Source organism: Columba livia, chromosome 3, assembly GCF_036013475.1.
Source record: "Columba livia isolate bColLiv1 breed racing homer chromosome 3, bColLiv1.pat.W.v2, whole genome shotgun sequence".
NCBI classification, from domain to species: Eukaryota; Metazoa; Chordata; class Aves; order Columbiformes; family Columbidae; genus Columba; species Columba livia.
The window spans coordinates 70,166,860-70,192,516 of record NC_088604.1 but is presented as its reverse complement, the minus strand read 5'-3'; the positions used below and the strand labels follow the sequence as shown (position 1 = coordinate 70,192,516).

The 25,657-nt window shown below is 38.4% G+C and overlaps 1 protein-coding gene across 3 annotated transcripts in view; it reads left to right on the top strand.

Annotated features, from left to right (window-relative positions):
* Window positions 1-25,657, top strand: part of UTRN (utrophin) — a 372,502-nt gene that overhangs the window by 237,574 nt on the left and 109,271 nt on the right. For all 3 annotated transcript variants that reach the window (XM_065057532.1, XM_065057531.1, XM_021294904.2), the window contains 2 exons: window positions 12,166-12,338; window positions 17,949-18,105. In XM_065057532.1, the coding sequence (XP_064913604.1) occupies window positions 12,166-12,338; window positions 17,949-18,105 (330 nt within the window). The remainder of the gene's footprint in view (window positions 1-12,165; window positions 12,339-17,948; window positions 18,106-25,657) is intronic.

The window sequence follows — 25,657 nt, the reverse complement described above, 5'->3', positions numbered from 1 at the left end:
CTGGCCAGTATTCAAATATGGAATTAAAAGTTCGTGGCTGAAAAGCTTACAGCTGAAACCAATTATTATGACTGAGATTAGAGTTTTCATTGGATAAGGAAAGTCCAGTTTCCAATGGCCTTAAAAAAACCCACAAACAAGCAAAAAAAACCAAACCCCAAACCCCGAACCACAACAAACAACAACAACAAACACCAAACCACAAAAAAACAAAATCCCCACAACAAACAAACTAGATCCAGGTAATATTTCTCCTTTTTGTGGAATAAGGCCACTTAGTTAACTGAGAATATAAGACAAGGTAGAGCATATAATAATATACAGCAGACAGATTGTGCTTGGGTACTCATCCAAATTATGCAGTATAACTGTAATGGCACTACATCTTGGTTAGGTACTTGAGTCTAGTGCCATTGCTTAGTATTGAAGTAGGAAGACACCAATATGTTATTTGAATGAGATTTTAATCCACAGGTATTGAGTGCTATAGAATTTAAGATGCTCTATCAATTATTTATGATAAACTCTGAAAACAAAATATTAATTTCATGGTCTTTCTACTGTTTGTATAGAGTACTTGTCTAAAAACTACTAAATTAATCAGCTTTTCACTGGTCAGTTTTACTATCTTGAGAGATGAGTATCCCTTACCAAATAATAAACATATAAATAAGCCATCCTTCTTGTAGCCAGTAATTTTAAAGATGTGTATTTAATTGTCCCATGTATTATGCATGGATTTAATAAAGCTTTTCTCAGACTAAGCTGTCAGGGACCCAGAAAACTGTTTCCGTCACAGTCAAGAAAATCTGAAGGAAACCTCAGTTTCCAGATTGGGCTGAAATATTGGAAGTCTGATGTTTTTACCTGGGGAAACTGGATGCATCACACTAATGTTCTGGCCAGCCCTGTAAGTGGAACTTAAGTCTGTCTCTCATACAATAAGCTTCTTAATGGCTCCATCCGTGAAATGGATGCCATGCTGGTACTTCCCCATGTGCTTCCTTTTGACATCTAATCTCTTTTAGTATCTCTCCAAGTATGAGATGCTTCTTTGTAGTTTTGTGTTCTGAGTATGTTTGGAACGTTTTGCTTTTAAGACTCGGAAGTTAAAAGAAATCAAAACATACAGCTTATATTCAGGATAAAAATGTTAGAAAATCATGGTTGATTCACAAAGCTGAAAATCATGTGTTGTCCAAACAAGTTAAAAATAAGAGAGGGAAGAAAACCACTACCAAACCACCCAGCTCTTCACTAATCTTTCATGGCAGTGCAACATTGCCTGTCGCCAAGACTACATAATCTCATTTGGAATTCTACCAACTTTATTCTTGAGATTTAAAGTCTTGTCTCATGCCCCATTTTCTGAGGGAGAAAGCATTCTATCTGTGCTTGCCTAATACAGAGCTCTGTCATTGAATACAGCAGATATTGCAGAGGGCAGACCACTGTATGTGACTGGCTGATCCATGTCTTAAAGAAAGAAATGAAGAAAAAGTGAAAGTTGTGCAGTGCCTTGGCTCTAAACTCTAAGAACTCTGCTAACCCTCTAGTGTAACACATAATCTGCATTGCAATCACCATTGTAATAGATACCTGATTGGTAATTTGGTAATCATATATGTGTGACTTTTGTCTTATCCTGCATCTGGTTTCTCTTTATTGTGAAGCTTGATTAGTTCATGTGTCTTGATGAATTCTTGATCCTTTGTGTACTATGTCACTTGAGTGGTTTGGTTCCTGGCAGAGGTTCTCAGTGAGGCTGTGCTGGAAGACATGTCCTGGTGAAACCCTGGTATTTGGTCCAATTACCAGCAAGTCTCAGTGTAGGAATAACCTGGCTGGAGCCATGTGTTAACATATATCATAAATGCTGACCTGCTATAGAAAGGAGAGGACAGCTCTCCCTCCTGGTCTGATCAGATCAACACTGGGTATTTTGCAAGGCAGCAGAAAATACCACAATGCTTTTGAGCAAGTGAATTTTTTCTGTTCCTGCCTGAAGCTGCGTGACTTGACTGAAGCTAGGGTGTACTGATTTGCTGTAACCACCTATTGACCTCTGTGTCCTGTATATCTGAGTCACACAAGGGAACACTATTATTTTTTATTTTTTTTCTTACTCATCATTGTGAGTCACGTAAGATATATGTATGCTCTGTGTATAAACAACCTGGTTCATTCACTCTTAAGGGTCTTGCTGATGTTTATTTTTCCATTTTTCTTCTAAAAAAAAAATAATCTTATTTTCTCCTTTCTTTGTATTCTAAAGTCAAATTTTGCTTAGAATGACAGTTTTCTGGCAAGTTTGCACATTGTTTCAAGTATGAAGTAAATTCTTTAAAGTGTCTTTGTAGGTACTTAATCTTGTTTTGCACATTAAAGTCTGAAAGGCTGTTATATTTTCTGAAATTGACATTTAGAGGTGTGTGTAAGATCATCTCCAAGTTGATCAGGTATTTTTCCTTCCAGAGACAATAGAATAACCTTTTTTCTTTTTTCTTACCAAGTTTTGGTTTAATTGATTCCATTGGTTCACTTGTTTGCAGTATCCTAAAATTCAGTCACTTCTGGGTTTAAACATGATAAAAGGAAGGTTTTTTTAGAATTAACTATTTACAGTACTAAGTTTTTAGATGTGCAACTCTGCTGTTAGTTTTATAATCCCAGTGTTAAGCATCTTGCTAAATGATGAGGCTCTTCAGCCTGGATTTGCAGGGTGTGCATTTCAGAAAGCACTCCAAAAACCAGTAGTTTGTAAATGTGATCATGGTTCTCTGTGTCACAAGCTGCTATGCTGACCTTCTTTTTTCTACCATTGACAAAAGTGCTTTTTGGTTGATGGTTCTTACATTTTGTAGGCTGCCATTAGTAACCTTGCCAATGGCTATAAAGTGCTGTTACCTAGTTCTATAATTTTTGTCCAGTTTTATCTTACTAAGACATGTGAGAAAATTCACCAAACTACACTAACGTCAAAATTTAACAAGAAGTTCCATTCCATGTGATCTTCTGCAGCAGTGCCTTGAATGCATCAGCAGTACATTGCTCTCCAGTGTCTTAAATTCCCATTTGTGGATCTCAGTATGTACAAGAGCATTTTGGAAGGAGGCTTTGTCACAGCACTGTTGGTGTTCTGCTTCTTCTTAGCTGAAGATCATGTATTTGCATGAGGGCTACTGCTGTCAGAATGTGAGCTTCCTTGGACTCCAGCATTGAAATGTTTCATCTGTGTGTGATCTCCAGTTTTCATTATAAAATTCCATTTTTGTTACTAACAATGGATGTTTGTTATTTTTATGGACTAGTATTACAAAACTGAACAGGAAAATTTTAGTAGTGATAAGTTATATAAAGCTGTCTTAAAGTTTATGTTCTGTTTCTGGAACTTATGATCCAACATTGTCATGTCTACAGAACTACTGTCTTCACAAGTACAGGCTATGTTAAATATATGTCAATATAGAGCTTGTTTCAGTTACTGTATTTTATTTTTCTTCTATAGTTGTAGAATTTCTCAAATTCTGCAGTGTGCTTTCATGTGAAGGGGCCACTGAAAAAGCTGTTATCCAGTACAATTTTCAAAGCTGTTTTACTGGAAGCATTGGTCCAACGCTGTGTGTATATGTATATATTTTATTATCTTTTACAGAATTCTGCAATATCCGCCTTACAGAGCATTTATATTTGCATCTAATAGCATTGAAAGATCTAGCATGTATGTTTTTGATGACAACAGAAAATTGGGAAACAAGTTATCTAAGTATGAAACCTGAGAAAATACATAAAATTAATGTGTATATTTGGATACAGTCCTGGGGTTACGAAGCCTCATTATAATCCAGCCTTATACCCATTTTCATTTAATGTGCACTAGCACCTCTGAATTGGATTTTCTTCCTGTTTTGCAAGGGATTTTTTTCAGCAAGAGCAGCAGAAAGAAGCCTTAGTGTGTACAGGAATAGGGATCTAAACTTCATGTCTGTCTTTCAGGATAAGAAAAGAGAAACTGTCAGAGAGTGTAGTTAAATCTCTTGAAGGATGGTTTTACTTTCTCACTGTAATGTTTTATTTTCCTTCTGTAAGCGGTTAATTTAGAAAATAACAGCGTTGAAATGTGATTTTAGATTCTATTGCACTAATAATTGGGCTTTTCACTTTCATAAGCAGTAGAATAAATTCAGAGTTTGTGCTTACTTGTCAGTTGTGCAGTAAAGCTGGTCTGGTTCTGCCTTCTTTATTTGGAAAACTTTTCTCAGTTTATCTGGCAAGCACTTCTGCAGTTTGTGTAATATGCCCACATAAAACATACAGACACGTGGCAAGGTACAAATAAAATAAGCAAAAAACCTGATACTGCCAATATTTTTTTTTTCTCAAGAGTTTATTCTTGAAATCCCAACCCATACTGGCTGTATGTATATAATCAACTAGCTGAGAATAATTCTGAGATAGATTTGTCAGTGACTTTATTAGTACTTCAAATGACAGTTTTGTGAATTAAAAAATAAACCAAAAGCAGCATGTGATCCCCAATGTAGTCAGAGGAGCCGTAGTTATAACAGTTTTTGCAAGCGATGGGTTGTTGGTTTGGCTTTAGTTACGCATTTTCCAACTTGCTGGCAACTATTACTGAAACTCTTTTTGGGCAGTTGAGTAGCAGTGTGTAGTTGTACAGAAAGCATTAATAGTAGCTCAAACAGTCCTTGACCTGCAGGCAGGGTTTGCAGTGGGAAGGGTTTGACGTGGAGGGATTTCCCACCCTGGGGGTGTTTGGTTTCCTGTGGGCAGGCAAGCAAAGGCTTCTGTAAAAACCATCTGTCCATGAGCGGTGTCAGGACTTTGTGGAGCAATGACTGCTTTTACAGCTCCAAAACCTGTTCAAGTGACTACATGGCCACCTTTCCTTTTGAAGGGAAGGAAAAGGGGCACGTGAGGGATTTTGGTCTGAGGGTGTTTCTGCAGCCTCAGGGGTGGTGGTGGTGGTTTTTCAGCGAGGAGGCCTCCAGGAAGGGGGAGTGTGCTTGGCTTCAGGGCAGCACCAGGGCTGCTGGAAGGGAGGATGCTGATTACAATAATAAACAAATGCCAGGGGTACATTACCGCACAGCTGTCAGAGCAGACAGGACCAAAGGAAGAGATCTCCAGTGAATGCTTTGGAGCTTGCAGCAGGATCCTTTGGTGGACATTTTCTTTTTCTGTTTGTGTGGGGTTTTTTTGTTTGTTTTGTTTTGTTGTTGTTGGGTTTTTTGGTGTTTTTTTTTTTTTTTTTTTTCTTATTTTTTTTTTTTTTTAAATTTTCCTAGACAAAGGAAATGACTTCTTAGATTTTTCTTAATGGACATTGATTATTTTCTGGTGCAGCATTGCCTGGGCAAATGTTTCTGCCACAGCAACACCAGGCCACCGGTGGCCAGGTGTGAGAGGAGAGGTGGCTTCCTGTCGAGTCACACTGCTGTGTTTCCTAGGCTGAAGTGTGCCTCGTTCCATTTTGAGTTCTCTGAAAACCTGACTTTTGGTACTTTCTATAAACAGAAGTTTATCTGGGGATTTTTTTCTTCTTTTTTTTTTAATTTGTATTTTTTTCCCTTGAGTGGAGCAACATGGAAGGACTTGCTCTTCCTGCCCACCCTCTGCATCCATCACATACCAGCAGAGTATAGGTTCTCTTACTCAGGGTCACCGAGACAAAACATTGAGTTGTGCAAGAAGCACTTGGAGCCCAGAGGCCATTGCCGAGGTGAGCTGGGGACAGTCCTGGCCAGGTGAGGAGACGAGGAGATTCCCACAGTACTATGGGGCTGGGTTAACCCTGCAAGGAGCATCCCCTGGCATCAGCGGCTCACCCCCATGTGCCCAGCCCATGGGAAGGAGCAGGGACAGGAAGACTGCGACAATGGCGCTGCATGAACTGTCCTAGGGGGAACAGAGCCCAGGAGAGGATCATGCACTGGAGCTTGTGGAGAGTTTTGAGACAGTATAGGCGGAAAAAGAGAGAAACCTTCTGAAGGCTATAGACCTGGCTTGGAGGACGTACCAGGAAAATGTAGGCTTCAGGTGACACTGAATGATGATTGGGCTGAACTTCAGCTTGCGTGAGTTGCTGGCAACATTTGAAAAGGTATGATAAGCACAGTTTCATATATTTACAACTTTGAAAAAGTTTATGCTTTTGAAAAATACACAATAAAAAGGGCAAGTTGATGTTAAACTTAGAATTTTTTTTGTGTTGCTGTGAAGGTCCTCATGGGATCCCTGTTTGACTGCCTCTCAAATATGGAAGAGTAATGCTGCTTCTCTTCCCCACTTCAGATCCTACAAGATCATTTTTAGAGCATGTACTCTGATTGTGGTCGCCTTCTCTTTTTCTTTTCAAAGGAAATGATAGAAAAGTTTGGATTTTGCTAAGACAAGACCATAAGGGTACTTTCCAGGATGCTTGTGACCTTACTTCACTATTGACATGAAGAAAGTGCTTGGCAGTTTGTGGTTAAATTTAGTTGAATGTTATCTTAGTCAAATTGGAAGATCTCATTATGACTTTTGTAAGTAGAATTACTTCCAATGAATGTGCCACTTCTACTGTCATTTCATCTATTCTTCTGTTATTCAAGCTAGTTACTCTTTCTCTTACCGGGACATTTGGTAGCAGTAATGCTGAGAGGCAAGAGGCTCAGCTTTGCGATGATTTTGTTGATTAGCAAGAGACATGAGACTGTTCAAAATCCAATGAAACCTGCATTGTATGTTACTATATTTTCTTTTCTTTAATAATGTTTCTCCGTACAAACTTCCTCTGTCCTGCAAGATCAGAGTCTGACACAACATATAGTAGTTTATTTAAACATTAAGATTAAAAAAAACCCCATAAATACTGTGATCACAAAGTAGGAGAGCAGATTGTAAAGCCTAATTCTGTGGTTTTTTGTAAAACTTGTATTTCTACTTTCCTACAGTAGCAAACTTTGGAGCTAATGAAACAGAACCTGTTCAGTGTCCCAACAGCATGACTCTTCCAGCTAATAGTAACAAAGAAAGCATTTGTGTTGTGATTTCTTCACTGTGTAGATCACTTGCTTCTTTCTTGCTCCTGATCTGTCAGCTGGCCTTCGCTCTTCTCCTGTAATTGATGCTGATAGCCTGTAAGGATTAGGACATGTTCTGAACTCTTTGAGATGCTTCATGATGTGTTTAAGACACAAGTTTTGAAACCAGTGTTACTGGTTTTGAACTGTAGAAGCCCTGGCATTTGCAAACTCCAGGCTTTCCCCTGTGACTTTGAATATTCCAGTGTCTTATTTTGTTTTGAAGGAACTCATCATAGCAATTCTCAAAAAAAAACAAAACCAAACCCTTACAGATCTCACAGCTGCCATATTCTTTAGCTTGAAGTTTACTGTGTCACTTTGATGTGTGCTGAAATTTGTAACATGACGTTAGAGGATGCCCTGGTGATGGAGAAGAAAGTTAACATTTTAACTGGTGAGCTTTGACCAGGAACTCTAATCTGGGCTTATTTAGCCGGTTTTGATTTTTTTTTTTTTTTTGGTGGGATTTTTTTTGTTTTGTGTTTTTGTTGTTTTGGTCATTTTGGTATGTGTGTGGTGTTTTGTTTTTTGTTTTGTTTTGTTTTTCCTGAGCAAGTTCCCCTTTTCGTCCCCTGGTTCATCTCTCCCTCTCATGATTGCCCACACACCCATCCTGTTCTTCCTGGGGAGTTTGCTGCCAGGAGAAACAGCATTATAAAGTGATCCTGGCTAGCAAGTTGCTTTCAGCTTTCTGGATTCATTAATGTATGTTCTAAGTAGAGAATTACGAGTGCTGTTACTGTGGTTGTAATGCAAAAAACAGATGGCGTTTGCAGAAACTTGCACGACACTCCCTTCTGATGCAAAAGCAGAGGCGTGTTACACTGGAGTGAGCGGGGTCGCTTTGCTTTTGTTCAGTCGCAATTAGGTGACTGCTGGAATTAGTATTAAAAGATTTATGATGCCCTTTAGATGTTGAGGCAGTGTCGTGCAATGTAGCCACAGAGGTTGTTAAAAGCGTTCTCAGCCTTCCTACGTGCATCACCATTCTTGTGATGAAATGAAGTTTTACCCACACCATATGTTACTTGTTAAGGTACCATCCATTAGGTTTAAGTGCCAGCCAAGACAGCTTTTTGGAAACTTCAAGTGTCAGCACAAGGCTATTTGTTAGTATAAGCATTTGAAAATTTGATGTTAAAAATATCCCAAAGTGGTTTTTCCCAAAAAAAGTTAGTTTTCTTCCTGAAATACATGAGAGATTAAGTAGTAATTACATTTGTGTCATACCTAAAATCAGTTTCTTTTGTGAATTGTTTTGATCTTTTGCTATAGTTGGAGCAGCTGTAATGTTACCCAGTGTGGTCTGTATATGGCACTTCAGAGAGGTTTAATGTCTGTTCTTTATATCTACTTCTGCCACTGGTGGATTTATGATAATGACAATCCTGCCCAAGGATTTTGAATGTGTACTGCTCTTCTGAATGTGAATTAATTATAAACTGATTGCTTAGCAGTAACTGCCACTGCAGGACTCTGAAACAACAGATGGGATGAGCCTTTCTAAAGTTATGACTGTCCTCTGACACCAGGGGAGAGGTTCCCTGGATGAGATGAGTACCTGGATTCTTCAAAAACTTCTCTTTTTTTAACTGTCTATTTTTATGACAGCATTCCTCTCTCCCTGCTATCCTCAGCATTTGTAAGGAAGAGGCCAATAAAACTCCTGTTTCTCTTTCACAACGGCCACTTTTATATGCCCGTATCGTGCCCTAGTTCTTACCCCCTCCTTAAGAGTCATCAAAAAGCGAAAAGCTCCAAGTGGAGACTAAAGGGAACATCTGACACAACAGTGTTCCCAAAGGCAGCTGGCAGCAGCAGGTAAAATGTATCTGGTTCAATACAGACTACACAATCTGCTATTAAAATAACAAAACCAAAAAAACCCATTTGCTTGCTACCTGATGTAAGACCTCAAAGGAGGATGTTGAGGATGTTCTGGTTGATGTCTGTGGCAGTTATGTCCTTTGTTTGGCACTCATGATTTTGTTACAGCTGGAAGAGTTTTCTGCAGATACTTTGGGAGAGCAGTTATCACCTTTATTCCTGACCTGTAAAAGAGGCAAGTGCAGCATTTCTGTAACTATGTGTTTGCTGACTGAACTTTGGCAGTGAAGGCAATGGGTAATTGTTTTTGTGGGACTTGCAGTTCCCCGTACCTGCAACAAGTGTGCTGTTCTCTTCCAGTCATAGCCATGATTTGTGTTGAGTGGAAGTATTATACAAAACTGTCCAGGTGAAATAGGGGTAACTGGGGGTAACTGTTACTTGGGAAAATGCAGTTCTTCAAGCTCTTTTTTCATTCCCGAGGAGTAAACCCCAACCCTAATAACTCCTCTTAGGACCTTCATGTCATTCAAAAGCCATGACAGTTTGTTCTGTAGCTTATACCCGGGAATTAAAATGAGTGTGTTTGTGCCAGCACAAAATTCTCCTAGCCTTATGGCACAGCATCAACATTGGACCTGTATGTTCAGCTATTGCAAGATGCATGTGGTATATGTGCCATAACTTGCCATCCCTGCTCTATGGTCAGAAGTTTATAAAAACTTGGTGGAATTCTGTTTCCTAATAAACATGAAAGTTGTTAAAATTGGGGTGTGATGCAGATTTTTACTGGGTATAGTGAGTTTAAGAAAACATTGGAGTAAAACATTGGTAAGTCCTATATGTAACTGTTTTTAAAAACCCCATGAAGTTATGATTAGCTATAGAATACTATTGACCTTTTTTGTAAGACACGAAGTTGAGTTTTCTGTCATATGATATGTAACAAAAACTTGATTAAGGGATCTTGATAAAAGAATCTCTAATGTTATTTTATTCTGTAAGGTAAATAAACAGAAGTTTTTATAAATTTCCCATGTTAGATCTTTGTATCGTAAAGCTCAAGTACTCTAGTATTCTTAGTGGTGAGACTGGAATAGAGTCCTATTCTGCATGTTTTAAAGTGGAAGAAATTATGCATTTTATTTTTGGTGAGGAAACTTTGTTAAGTGTGCTTGCTGAAATGTTCTCTCAAATGTCATCCAAGTTAGAATGTTTTATGAAGGCTCTCAGTAGCTTTTGAATGAATATTGTGACAGTAGAATGGAAGATTAGCGATCAGTTTGTTTTCATGGAATCACAGAACCATTTCAGTTGGAAGAGACCCTCAGGATCATCGAATCCTACCATAACATAACTCTAGCACTAAACCATGTCCCTAACAACCTCATCTAAACACCTTTTAAACACCTCCAGTGATGGTGACTCCACCACTTCCCTGGGCAGCCTGTTCCAATGTCTCACAAAATTAAGGTTTCTTTTGTAACTTTTAAAGAGGCATAGAAATGGATTTGACATGACCAGGCTTTTGTAGCACAGATTAGTGTGCAATTAGAAACTGTAACTGCTGTACATGGTTGTATCTTCTGCTGTGTGGACTTGAGCTGGTTTTCACTGAGTCTATTTGTGTGTTGAAGGCATAAGGACAGGAGCTGCAAATGTTTTCAGATAAGCATCTGATTTGCTTAACTGATGACTATGCTTTCTTATTTGGGTTTGCTGATCATAAGACACTTCCGTTTCATTTTTTCATTTTAAATGCCATTGCGTGAATCTATTTTCAGAATTGTGATTTTTATCAGGATGGTTTAAAGGCAGCAAAAGTATCTTTTTACCCATTTTCAAGTAGTGCAACTCGGGGCAAAGAATTGGTAGTAGTCTGAAGTCCCATAGTAGCTCATCTGGAGAGCCAGAGCTTCACTGATACATCCCATGCTTTCTCTTTCCCCCTGTTCAACCCTTTTCCCTTTCTGTCTCTTCTCCTTCCCCTTCTCCAGCTGTATCCTTGCTTTTTTTACCTTTCTTCCTTAATTGAAGAAAACTTTCATGCTGTCTCAAATTCATAGGTACTTTTCTGCTGTTTCCAGATATCATTTGTAGATGTGCAAGTAGCCATTCTAAGGTGCAGGACTACATTTTGAGGCTGGGGAGGTAGAAGAGCCTCTTCTTTTCCTGCTCCTGGGTACAGATGGAGATTACTGAGGTGTCTGGAAGAAAAAAAAAACCTTCAATAGATTTCAGTTACTGAATTTCTTCCTTTGCAAAATAAATTTGCAAAATCTGCATCAAGTTCCTGTCACAATCTTGGCTGATTAATCTTGTTGATACAGCCAGTACTCCTCCTGGCTCTCCACACATTTAAATTGCTCTATTAGAGCATATATAGATGCAGAGATGCTAGAAAACATTGGTGGTGATGCAGGAAGTTTTGTTTGCTCTTATAATGTATTTTAAAAATAATACTGTACTCAGATGAAGAAAAAACCTATAAAGTGTTTCTTGAGGCAGATGGCAGATCAGAGGATAAAGTATCCTTAATTTCTAAGGGGAGGGAAAGTGAATAAGCTAAACCAAAATCACCAGCACTTCTTTTTATTTTCTGGTTTTTGAATGAAACTCAGATTATAATACATCCTGCTGTTTTATGTCTACCTCTCCATATATGGCAGGCCATGGTGCACAGTAGCTTGTAAAAATGGGCTTTTGTGGTAGCTGTAGACATTTAGCTGCAGTTTAAGGACATAGGTTTTAGTTAAAAGCTTTCATTCTGTATGACCTCCATCACTACATAGTCTTTGAATTTCACTGGGCTGTGTAAGTTTTCTGCAATATTTTATTTCAAAGAGGAGACAACATATCTAAGACTGAATCTGTGTGATTTCTGAGTAGGAAACTATTTCTAATGTGTTTACAAATGCTGCACTGTGTGAAATGCGTGGGAGAACGGTAGAGAGTTAGTTACCTTCAGTGCTTCAAAAACATGCAGAGAACTTAGTGTTTATAGTTCTAAGTCCCATTTTGCAGTCAATGATGACTTTCAAACTTTTCTTACTCTTAAAAAAGCCAAAGCTTTTATAATTATGTTAATGGGGTTGCAGGTTTTCTGCTCTGCATCTCTTTTCAGAGTCACCCAAGAAAGTCAGATTATGTGCTCTGTTCTACTGCTTAGGAGCACTAGTGAGAATAAGCTCTCCCTGCCTTTATTTAGAGGACTAAGATGTTTGGACTTTTCTTGCTGATATTTCAGGACATCCAAGCTGAGATTGATGCCCACAATGACATCTTTAAAAGCATTGATGGAAACCGACAGAAGATGGTGAAAGCCTTGGGAAACTCTGAGGAAGCTGCAGTGCTCCAGCACCGGCTCGATGACATGAACCAGCGCTGGAATGATCTGAAGGCGAAGTCAACTAACATCAGGTAAGTAACAAAAACATCAAAGACATGAATGGGGCACAGGTGCTGTCTTCTAAAAGGCGGCTTGAGAAATATGACCAGGGCACTGAAGCGAAATCTCTATTTTCTTCCATAAAGGACCCCTGAGCACAAATACAAAAACTTGGTGTGCTTGCTCACCATGCAGGCTAAACTACTTGTTCCTCATTCTCCAGAGCTGTGCTGTTGTAACTTATCAATGTGTGCTAAATTTTCCAGAAAGTATGTTGAATCTTTCCTTATTGTAAATCGATAGCAGTGTCAATGAAGTAATTCTGTGAATCTACAATTACTGTGAGGAAAAATCAGGAGTTTATTGGTTGTGTGTGTGGTATGTTTTGTTGTTGTTGTGTTTTGTTTTGTTTTGTTTTTCTGAAATGAATAATTTGACAGGACTTGCAACCTTAAGTGTCTTGATCCATATTGGTAGTAATTATTTTACTTTTTTTTACTGCTGGTAATCAACTAAGAAATGTTTCAAAATACATGTTATTCAAGGAATGCGTTATACAGTGTTTAACCCTAACAGTGTCAAACTCACTGACTGTCCAAGTGTAGTCACTGTTAAAACCGCTGTGATGTCATTTGGGAAGTAGATATTACCATATTAATTAATGTGAATAAAATTCCTCATTAATGAATACCGTAGAAAATAATTTCTAGAGCTTTTAATTGCAACTGCATAGTTGTTGATTAAAGAAACTGTTATTTTAATAGAAAATAACCATATTACGAATTCATATAATTTTTCCAAAGGCCAGAAAAATGAGTTGAACTTGGAATTCAGGCACAAGAGTTTGAAAGAGTGAGATAGTGGGGAAAAATGTGACATTTACTTTTGTCTGCACTTATCCCCTCACCAGCCTGCTCAACAATGAAACAGCTAAATCAGCCTCATGTGAACCCACAGGCAGAGCTTGAACCAGAAGAAACAAGCAGTTCAGTGTGGGGGCTTGCAGAGACTGGCCCCACCACACAGGAAATGATGGCCCACAAAAAGGGCCTTCAAACCATTTTTGAGTTCCAAGTCAACAATGCAGATACTGAAATTGTGCAGTGAATGCTCCAAAAAGTGGCAATATCAGCTTTTCTGTATATGGACCCATCTTTTCAGTGCTGCATAGATGTGCCAGGTGGATCCCACTGGGCAGCATTAAAGTTTGCCATGTGTGTGTTACTTTGCTGGTACCTGCAGAGCCACATGTCTATAAGTAGAAGATAGGCAGGGAAGAGAATACTGGAGCAAATATTAGAGAAGTAAATTAACCTTTTAAAACTCAGTCACCATTCAAAGGAGCATAGCATTTCTGAGTTTAGGTATGCTACCCTGTTCTTTGAGTGCAATTCATTTTTCTAACTTGCATGAGGGTGATGAAAGCCTTCACAGGGAAATAACAAAGCATAGAACTGATATGAAGTCAGTGTGTTGATGTAACCGCTTGCCTGCAACTTTTGCTTTCTTGGTGTTACTTATTTCAAGAATGAATTGGAAAGCAAAACCTTATGGATGAGTTTTGTGAGAACAGCATATAGCCATGTTAGATGCTAGGACTGATGATTGAAAAACCTGATTGTCTGGTTATGAGTATTTGCTGTGGATAGAGCTTCTAAATCACAGTTTCTCTAAGTTTTTTAGAAGATTTTCTGCTATGTGTACGTTCTGATTACATTCATTTTTAGATGTTGGAAGTACTGTTCTCCCTTAGGGATAGTCTGAGTTTTTCTTCACTGTTTCGGCCTGTTTTTCTTCACTGTTTCAGAGCTGATGGTGCCAGTCACTGTGTTGTCTTTATTTCCTTTCTCCTGTAAGTAAAGGGAGTTCCAAACTCAAAAAGCAGCACTCTTGTGACATTTTTAAATGCATGGAAACTACTTAAAACTGTAGTCCTGAAAGGACTATAGCTTTCCATGAAATTACTTGTAGACTTATTGATGCTTCTTTCATTTTCTCTTTTTATTGTCTTATTCTCAGAAAGAAAACAAAGCTGCAGATTTGTGTGGGTCTGCCTTTTAAAGCTCTGTGCTTAGGAGAGATTCTGGGGCAGGAGGTGCGAGGGTGTTAGTGTTTGGGGACGGTAGAGGTAAAAGTATGGGAGAAACAGAGAAGGATTCTCTATATTTAGACCACCCACCAATCTTTTTATTCCATGTGTTCCCTTGTTGCTCAGCAAGGAAAGTGTTACCTCCATAGGAGAAGCAAAAGCTGAGGAGGTCTCCAGCTGTGAAGAGACCCTCTCAGGGTCAACGGAAGTGGCATTATGCCAGAGTTCCTGCTCTTCTGGGTGATTTTATTCAGTCGGGGTGGAGGGAAGGCTGCTCTCAACCTGGTCAGCTGCCTGGGAGCATCTGTGGTTTTTGGGCACATCCAGGATTCCCTTAGGAGCACTTCTGAATAGGAGGTGGTTGGTGCTGGGGGATACTGCTCCAACCAGTGCTCAAACCTGAACTGTATTTTTACCAGAGCAGATTCTTAAGCCACCACTTGACTTAGTGAATCCCTAGAGGTTGCCAGTGCATTTGTCAGATGAGCACAAACACCTGAAGCTTTGTTTGTGGGCTGTGTATTGGTAGAAGAACCAATTCCAAAACAAAGGACAGAAATCCTCTCTTTGAACTCAAAGAAACCTAAGAAAAGTTTCAGAACTTCAGCACAGTTTATCACCTCTCTTTAGTAAATAACAAATTAAATGTGATACTAAAACTTTACACTGAAATGCAAATTGTAGCATACCTGGGATTCCTTGCTTCTGTGCAGCATTTGCTTTGAATGGGGTTTACTGAATGCTCCCCAGGAGAACCAAATTCTTGTTTCTACTCTTCAGCTGCTGCTGTATCTTGCATTTATTTTCAGTATTGCTTCTGATAAGATTAGAAGGGTAACATTCAGGAAAAATCCAGACTGATGTGGTATGTTTTCCCCTGTGTATTTTTCACCCCTCCTTAATGTCTTTCTGACCTTTCATGAAAGGTTAGTTCATTCTGTGTTCAGAGAAGAATTTTCAAGTCCCTGTTAGTGTAGATCATTTCCTCCCCACCCTGTACTGCTCTACCCCCACAAGTTTAGCTTGCACTGGGCTTTGAAACCATGTGCTAGTGATATTTTGCTACTGTCATTAATCTGGCAGGCACACGGGTATTCATTAGCAGTAAATTACAATATGTTTAATCTAGTATCACATGCCACATCTTTCACATTAATATCAAATTGGCTTTTTTCACTATTAATATTATTTCACTTTATGTTAAATTAACAGTGAGTCACCCTTAAATTATCCTTTAACTAGTTGCAGGGTTTTTTTTTTTTTAACTCTTACAAAGGTACAATTCATTTTGTATACAAGAATTCCACTAAATAATTAGAGCGGAATCTTGAAACCTCAGAGACTGCCAGTTTTTAGAAGTGAGGTGTGTTTAGATGTGTTAGATACAGTAATCATGATGAATAAAGATTTCAGTATCAAAATGAAGTGGAAAGCTGTAGATCTGAACATATTAATTGTGGTGGCTTTTAGAAATTCACAACGATGCTTTATTTTTGTAACAATCTGTGGGTCTAACCGCAAAACTGTAAATTCAAATGTGGGCTGCTTTGGCTTAGCTGAGAGAGCAATGACTCTCTGCCTGATAGGGAGTGTAACTCTATTTTCATGTCCAGAAAGGAGGGCTGGTTCTGAGTACTGAGCACCTGAGGGTAATATATATGCAATGTTTTGCAGCTTGGTGTTTCTGAGGGCATTTTTGATGGATTGTCAAGCTAGTTGTGAAACAAAGAAGGTCCACATTGTGCGTGGCCCACCCTGTGCTGTTGGGAGTGTGTCTCTGTGCATGGCTTGGGGGCTACATTGGATGTTCCAGCTGTGAAGCAGGTTGTACGCTAACTTGCTGTAAAGTGAATACCGTCCATATGGGAAAAATATGTTGGTTGCCTTGAAAGCAGTTCTGGTTAGTGAGTGTTAAAGAACTGAAAAGAGACCAGGAGAGCTGAGACGACAGTACATTTCACTCAGGACCTGCTGGTCTGCAAACCAAGGCTGGCAGGATGCTCTACCCTGGTACTCATATAACTGCAAATGCAATAGGTTGCTTGTAATTTGCTGCAGGACAGGATGCTGGCTCAGCTGTTCAGGCCTTGGCTACAAGCACTGGCTTCAATTCAGTGTTGAGAGAAAAGTGTCAGTGACAGCAATAAGAATGACAGAACTCTACAAAACTGTAGGCAGTAAAATGTTGCTTCTAGCAAGTTTGGTTGGTGGGGTGTTTTTTGTTTTGTTTTGTTGGTTGGTTGGTTGGTTTTTGTTGTTGTTGTTGTTTTGTTTGTGTTTTTTTTGTTGTTTTTTTTTTTTTTTTTTCCCCCAAAATAGTTACCTAAACATTTTCCTGGATATGGAGTGAAGAAGAATAGATTCCTCTTCCTACAGGTTCTTAATTCATCCTCTTCAGAAACCGGATGTTTTTTTTCATTATGTCTTCCCCTGCTACATTCTTACTGACTGCTTTTTTGGTTCATTCATCCTAGTATCACTGGGACATCCCAGTGTACTCAAAGCTAAGCTTGCCTTGAAATTAACCTTGCAGGATGTCACCCTTTCAATCCAACTATTGTCATATCAGTCCCAAACTTTCACTCAAATGCTGTTTGAGACAATACTACAAGTTAAAGTTTCAAGAAGTGAATCAGGGAAAAAAAAAAAAAAAAAAGAAGATAAAAAACCATGTGCAAAATAGAAAAGGGAAAAGGTAGGAAAGAAGAGTAAAGTTCAGTTCACTAGTCTGTCAGAAGTGGGGCAGGAGGGTGCAGAGCTGGTATCAGGCTACACTGAAAAGGACTTTACTCCATCACCTGTGTGGAGGAAGACTGTTGGTTGCTGGTGCAAACTAAGTACCTGCTGGTCTCAAATGAATCCATAACATAAAATGACTGCAGTAAAGTAAGGATAGCTGGTCCCTGTCAGAGATTTCCCTGCAGCTGTGTAGGCACTGCAGAGAGAAGCCATCAAGTCAAGGTATTTTTGAAAATAATAGAAAAGGGTGTTGTAGACTCTGAGAGTTTTGTCAATTAAACTGAGGGACAGATTCACTGTGTTAATTCTCTAGTAACTCACCATTGACTAAAGATGATGTATTAACTAATCCGTGTCAGTAAGATTTTCAGAAGCACAAGGAATTTACTGTTAATCACTGCTGGGAGAACTTGTTGCTTTCTCTGCTGGACAGTCCAGGTCCTGGCGTGAAAGAGTTCAGTTTTGCAGTGCTTTAGTTTGCAAAATTACACTTGTACTTCATGCTTTGTGGTGGTGGAGTCACAACAAAACACAGCATTTTTTTATGTTTCTTAGATATGCAGTGTTCAAGGTTTTAGATAAATTAAAGCATCAGGTACATATTTTGTCTGTGTTCCCTCATTTTTCCTCCACTTATTTTGATTTGCTGTGCAAAATATTTTGAAGTAGTGGGTTTTTCTCACATGAAGTTGCTTTGCAGTTAAACACTTAAGACATTCCTATCTCAGTGATGGAGCAATTGTATTTATTTGTTGCATTCCCATGCTCGTTTTGCTCTTCAGGGCTTTAAAGATGGTTTAATATCATTTCACAGGGCTCACTTGGAGGTTAGTGCAGAGAAATGGAACAGATTGCTGACATCCCTGGAAGAGTTAATCAAATGGCTGAATGCAAAAGATGAAGAACTGAAAAAGCAAATGCCCATTGGAGGGGATGTTCCAACGTTACAGCAACAGTATGACCACTGCAAAGTAAGTTGCTTAACTTTTATAAGGAAATATGCTACTGTGAGTAACAGAATGAAGAAAATTTGAGTACAGGAGAAATAAAGAACACTTACTAGTGACTAATTCATAGGAAAAAACCTGAGATCTCCACCCCTTTTCCTTCCCCACCTTGCCCAGGAAACCACAACTGAGATACACCATATAAGATTTCATCTAAAGGATTTATTATGCATCTATTCTCTCCAAACACTTTTTTGTTTTACTGTTTCCTGATGTTTTTGGATTCCTACCAGGTAGAATTCTGATTTTGCTCTAAGTAAAGTTAAGGAAGGCTTACAAAAGTAAGAAATGAAGAAGAGTTGTGAAAGCAATGTCGAATGTAAATACAGTACAATTATGTAAGTGACTTTCTACATGTTACTATATTGACCAGTAATAGCAGCTCCTCACCCATGCAGATTTATACTACAAAGAAGACTCAAAACTGGGTTTGAGAACTAAAACTGTTCTGTTCTGTACTGCACTGTTGTAACTATAACATGCTATTCCAGCTCTCTGGTTTTGCTAGTTCTGTTCTGGTCTTCTGCTTAATAGGTTATTGATTCCTAAGTATTTTTTGACAATAAAAAAGCTCTCTGGCATCTATAACATATCTTCATTCATATAGAAAGTAGAATTTGTTTAATCAGCTCTGGTCAGTAATCAAGCTGGCATGCATTTACCATCGGAAAAAATCATTTTAGTAAAGCTGGTTCCTTCTTATTGTAGTATTTGTTCTTCTGTATAGTGTAAATAAAGAGATTAAAAGCAGACTTAAGTAGCTAATTGCTAACAACTATGTTCCCCTCCACCAACATAACACTGATGTCCTTTCTGCTGTGGTGTTTAGTGAGGGCAAAAATTGAGTTTGGGAAAACACTTAGTAATAAAGAACTCCTCACTTAGAATAGTGTGAGGAACTACAGAAAAAGTAGCCAGAAATGAGCAGCACTTTTGAGACTAAAGTCCAAAATAAAAGAACGTAAAGAAATTTGCATGTTTCTCCTTAGTTTTGTCTTTTAAGGTAAAGTTAATAGAAAGAACTCAGGATCTTTGTTTCTTGAGGGTTCATCTCTTTTTGTTCTTATTCACTTAAATAATTATCTGTTTGTAGACACATCTGATGTGAATGTTTTGTAATGATCGGATGTTGGATTACTAGTGCCAAGGAGAAATAAAAGCTGGAACAGATCCAAATATATTTTGAAATAGGTCAGTGGGAAATGATAGATCTCTACAGGTCATTTTCTAAGTACTTCCTTGTGTCTCATGCTAGATCATAGTGTATAAATGACAATAACAAATAATACTGCCAGTGCATCTCATTTGAAGATCTCAAATTGATTTATAAAAATGGTAGTTTTTATACATCATTTGGAAGTAGAAAAATTTAAGAGTGATGATGCTGGATGGCTAATTTGGGTCACTAGTGAACTGTAGCAGCATGAAGGAGAGAACACTTCTGGGTTGTTTAGTCCTTGTCCATATGTTTAAAGAATGATTGAGATTTTGTTGTGTGTTGAGGTTAAGATTCTAATAAATGCATTCAGGAACTTTTAGACATTATTCTTTCATTTTTCAAAAGGAAAATATTCTTGCAGTGTCACTGTGACTATTGGATGTAGATGTCCCAGTCCAATATTTAATATGAGCTGCATTAATAGTCTGCAACAGCACAGAGTTAAAGTGGCCCTGTGCATTGCTTTGTTTTTTGCACACCTACACAAACAAGAGCACAGTATTCAGTTGAGGATATTTCTTAGATGATGACTAGATGATTATTTTCTAACAGTTATTTTGATAGGAACCAAGAGATTGCTATATATCGTGTGATGATACTGTGCTGTACCAAACACGAATCATTATCATGCGTCATTTCGCTTTTTGTTGAAGTGTTGTTTATTAGTCATGGCCAGAGGAGGGGAGCTGGACCACAGCTATCCATGAGTTTGATTTCTATGGCTGCACTTTGCTGCTGTTTTGTAGCAGGAACTGTTTGTTTCTCACTGAAGCTGCAGCTTATTAGTAAACTACATCTAGCTGAAAAGTTGTGTGTTTTCAGGTACAAAATGAAAAGTGGAGAAAAAACAAACAAAACCCCTGGTGGTCCTTCTTCCACTTCCTCAGCATGGTTAAGTGATTGGTTAGTGTGGTTGGGATATTGAATAAAGATGCCATTGGTTTTATGCCTTTATGTGATGCCACACTCTCAGTCATGTTGTGCCTTGCTGGGTATCACTGGCTGCTTTGCGTTTCAGGTGCTCCTTTTAGAATATATGTCCTGTGTTAAGTTGAAAGTTTTCAGTGGAGATTTGAGGTGCAACTGTAACAGATAAATATTGCCAGGATATGACTTGATTTCTCTTGCTTTCAAGGATACTCACTTTATTCTACCTTTCACCACTCACTATCCTGGAACTTCTTTAAATGTTTTTTTGGCCACACTTTTTGAAATGTTAAACCTTTTAAGCATTTCATATTATTTGTAAGATTTACTTTTAATCAACTGATTTTTTATGATCTCATCTTGAGCTTCTGCAGTGTCACATCAACTGGCCTTGAAAAGTTTCTTCTCAGGCCACCCTGAGTGAGGACTGGGTGTCTCTGTTCTCCCCTTTCCTTTAATTTAATATCTGAGTGTTCATTTGAAGTTGTCCTTGTGCAAAATGAGCAGTTCAATACCTCGCTTTATCTCCACTTCTCTGTGATCCCTTTGCTCTTATTTCCAGATTGCTTACCTGATCTTGTCTGTGCTGGTACTTGAGAATGTAAGTGGTGAGATAGTGGCTCAGCTCTGTAAGATGTGCGCCCATGATAATCTCATCTCCTGCCCTTTATTTTTCTGTGTACTCAATCCTTCTGGTATTAGCTTTGGTTTTTGCCTCCAGTTATTTAAAATAATTCTCCTTATTAACCTACTCTTTTTCAGCTTGACTTGTTTGCTTCAGCTTAATGACACCAATTTTATTGCTCTTCCCCTCTTTTAGTATCTCCCCCACACAGTGCTCAGCTTCAGCAGCGCTAGATAAATAAGTACAGTATTATGTGACAGTTTGGGTTAGCTCACATTGTTTGTGTGCTACTCAGGTCTGTTTGGACAGAAGGAGATACAGGGTTTGTGGTTTGTTTTTTTTAAACTTGTTTTTGTTTTAAATATCAATCATTCTACTGTGCTTTAAAAACAAACATAACCCACAGTAATGTCAGTCACCTGAAACAGAGCTACAGGGCTACAGATTCAGGCTATATGTTCCAGATTAACAGAAAATTTTCAGGATATATCAAATATTTATAAATTTTGGTCTGTTTTTTGTGCTGTTCAGCCAAACTTCCGTCGTTTCTAGTAGTTCATCATCTTGTCACACACTAAATGCTAAGCACAATTGAAAAGTAAGCAAGTCTTGTCTGGGTGTTGTGCTGTGTCTTTCAGGGAGCAGGGCAAGAGGAAGCCTGAGGAAGGGAGCATGAATTTTGTATTTTAATTATTCTCAAATTTTCTTTGTCTTTGCGTGTGGGCTGTGGTGACAGTCCCAAGAATACTGGAAAATTCATAAATGCTTCGGGACACTGGGAGGAAGTTTAAAAGTATCTGAGTCAAAAAGTCGTTTGTATGAAATGTACCTATAGCTGAGGCTACATTCACACTCCTGAAGTGCAGAAAACACATCTGTGAAGGAACTGCCACAGGGAATGGCTTACAGGGAAAAGAAAGTGAAGGCAGCTGTCTTTTCAGAATTTATTGTCAGCTTTTTTTTTTTTTTTCCATAATTCCAGTTTCGCACTGTTGCTTGTCCTTACCAGCTCAGATTTTCCCTTTCATTCTGTTCTTTCCCAGTCTTCCTTATGAATATTAATTTATTATTTTAAAGCATGTGATGCAAAATTTGATCAGCTGCATAGACCATGAAAAAAACCAAACCAACCAAATAAAAAGCAAGCAAAGCTAACAACAACAAAGAAACTATCCAACACCCCAAAATACCGCCCTTATGTGGACATGTTTTTCTGCCAAAAAAGGAAAGTTACAAAAGCACCACAAAAAAATCAGTGGGCTGGTTTTGTGCATATGGGAATATCTGGAGTCACAACTGTGCGCAAAAGGAGGCAATGCAGATGCTGACACCTCACTTACTGGAGATGCTCTGAGAGCTTTGTATCTCGCTTTTCCACTGGAAGAGATCCAGACTATAGCTTATTGAAAGTGTGCTTTTCCTAAAATACAAAGTCTGTCTAATGGTATAAATCAATGTGGTGTAGCTTTCAGAGAGAGAACAGGACATTTCAAATTAAGCAGAAGTGGGTACCCTCTCACATAAATCCTGTTGGCATCTGTCTGCATAAATGAACAAATGTCTAGCTAATGCTAAATAATGCATGTGTCTTGGATCACAGAGATGCTTAACTTAGCCGCATTGAGCTCAGAATGAATTGGCCAAGGACCTGTAAATATTTGATTGGTAATTTTATGTCTATGGATGGTTCATTAATATTTCAAATACTCTTCAAACTTTTTGGGGTTTCTGTCTGTGTATTTCATGTTTCAGATTTGGTTTGTTAAAGTAATCAAATGCTGGAAGTTGCAAGTGTTTGTTTCTGTTTTACTTAGCTACTGCCACTTTATCAAAAGTGTTAGCATACATAGCCAACTGGAAACTGGTTTCTACTTATTGTTATCCCTTCAGGGTACCTGTAATTCCGTTGTTCTCTTTACCAGTAGGAAAAGTCTGTGAGGAAAAAATATTTTTCTAGCCTTAACTTCTCTGTGCTCTTTCCGTCTGCCTACCTGACTTTGGGTAGTAGGCTTATTCTTCAATTAATTATTATTTGTTTATTCTAGATTTGTTTTTCTTGGATATTTTTTATATTAAAATCTGCTTCCATGTTAGGAATTATTAGTTATAAGCATCATTATGAGTTCATAAGAATCAGTATTATGTTATCAATGCTGCCCTAACCTATGCTCTTAATTATCGTCTAGAAAGGGATTTATTAGTTTGTTAAACATTTCATCACATAAAACATCAAGCAAGCAGAAAATCCGTGCTGCATAGAGGTGGTCAGCTATGTAGCTGAAATATTAATTTTGACTGAGGATAATCAAAAGGATAATCAAAGAGTCTGTGGTTGAAAGAGGAGGATCAATACAGCATTTTGCTTAGAGGAAGAGCAGCAACCTGGTCTGATGGACAATGGTGTGATTGAAGCAGGAGCCTGTGGAATCTGGGCCACACTGCTGCAAAGGTGCTCGTCAAAGTGAGACTGTGTTTTCAAAACCAATGTGCTCTGTCAAGAAGGAGAATAGCCTCCCCGCTAGACATCAGCATCACTGAACAGTTTGAGAGCTCCTTAAGTAAACTTTTAATGATTAAGAGTTTTTTAAGGACTCTTGAAATTTTAAGTGCTCTGTATATTTGAGAATCCTGAATGTTGATTGTTGGTGAAAAATAGAGATTTCCCAAGGACAGTACAATTTATTAAGCTGTAAATGAGATTCTTTGAGGCGTGTTTAGGAGGAAGAAGTGGAAATTGTGGGTGGGGATATTTTGTTACAGGGAAGGAAGAGTATAATTAATGTCTGAACGTAAAGGAGAGTTCTCCCCCCCATCTGACTTAAAGCCATTGCTCACTATGAATTTACTCAAACTGATTTATGTGAGTTACATGAATGATTTAGGTGTGTATCACTCTGCCCTCCTTGGTTATTTCTCCAAAAGAATGATGTATAAACAAAAGCATGGCACAAAGAATGAAGTGTTAAATTAGGATGTCAGTGTAATGTATTTTTAACTTAGATGAAAAAATGTTGCTTCTACCTGTATTTCAGCTTGCTCCAAGAAGTGTGGTTGTCTTGTGGTATGTCAGGAAAGTTGCAATGGATCAGTAGTTAACGTAATAAATAACCTGGATAATGAAAGAAGAAAATGTTCTGTCACTAATGTGGCGTAAAGCAGGTTGTCTTCTTGTGGAAAAACAATTGACAAGCACTTTTTCAGTACAATAAATAAATATGTCTGTGGGGTTACCTTTTTAATACTATCATTTTGATATACATCTCACATTGCTCTTTTCTGAGGATTCAGTGTCTCATTTGTTTTAATCAAAGACTCCTGTATGACCGTCTAAAACCTCACTGGGTTTTTTTCAAACTACTCAGTAAAGCCTATTCTTCTTGAAGGTTTATAGTCATCCTCAAATTACTAAGAGGACATTCTGACATGGCTGTGGAGAGAAAAGTGAGTGACAGAAATCGGGCTTACACTGCAGAGCGGCACAGCGATCAGTATTTGTCTTTGTCCCTTAAAAGTCTGCCATGAGTCCAGTGCCTCTTTCTTTGGTATTTTTGTGCCTTTCATCCCAAAAGACCACTTTGTTTCCATCATTAGTAGTAGTAGCTCGTCTACTAGTAGTGAATCTCAGAATGCCTTGATGAAGTAGGATGTACCAGACTGCCTGTTTCCACTCTGGTATCTTGAGCTGAAGACCATGACTGGCTGTGGCCTGACCTTCAAGGGTGAGCCATGTGCATCACCAGTGAAGCTGGCAGAGCACAAGCATATTGGTGACCCATTTTTAATCTCTACCCATGAGGCAGCTACTGTATTCCCCTACCTATCTCTGATGTTCATCTCCCTGCATTCTTCTCACTCTACTTTGTCCTTGTGGAGGTGTAATGACTGGTATTGCATGTGATACTTAGGGTAAAGTTGCATCAATGTTTTAGACTGTAGTAAAATAATGGCTTTTTGTCTTGCTCTTCCTCATGATGCATAACATCTTATTGGCTTTTTTTGATTGATGCTACATATTGAGCGAATTATTTCAGAGACTGAGACGCCTAAGACCTTTTTTCTAAGCTGTAACTGCCTAGATAGATGCTCAGGAACTTCTAGTGCATGTGTTTTTTGAGTCGTGTTTCAGTTGCATTAAAAAGTGCTGTGTATTACTTTAAACTTAAGGACAGTACCTCAACAGATGAGCTCTCACACTGGATCACAGAAATGGACTCATACAAGGAAATGAGACAGGACATTTATCTGAATGTTTTGTTGGTGTGGGGGTTTTTTTTGTTTGGTTTGGTTTTGTGTGGTTTTTGTTTGTTGTTTTTTTTTTGTGTTGTTTATTTGTTTGGTTGGTTGTTTTTTTGGTGTTGTTTTTTGTTTTGGTGTGTTTTTTTTGTTTGTTTGTTTTTGTTTTTCTGAAGTCTTTTTGTTCCAAAAGCAGAGAGCCAGGAAAAATCCCACTGGCACAGCAGCAGTGAATCTGTTTTCCCAGTTGCAGAGAACTGCTAAAGAGCCATAACGGTACAGTGGCCGTTGCATATCTTTTTTGGGAGCTTTCATGGTCTATATCAAGTAGAGGTGGAAACTATTTGTCCTGCTCATGCCTTTTTCATTCTGAAACCAGTTTGAGATGCTTTCTGTATAACCACAGAATCTTCTCATGTCTCCTCATTTACTCTGTGATCTGTGTTGATAATTTTTTGATATAGAGATGTACTGTAGTTAACAAAGTTGTTTGCTTCTCATTCAAGGTGTGG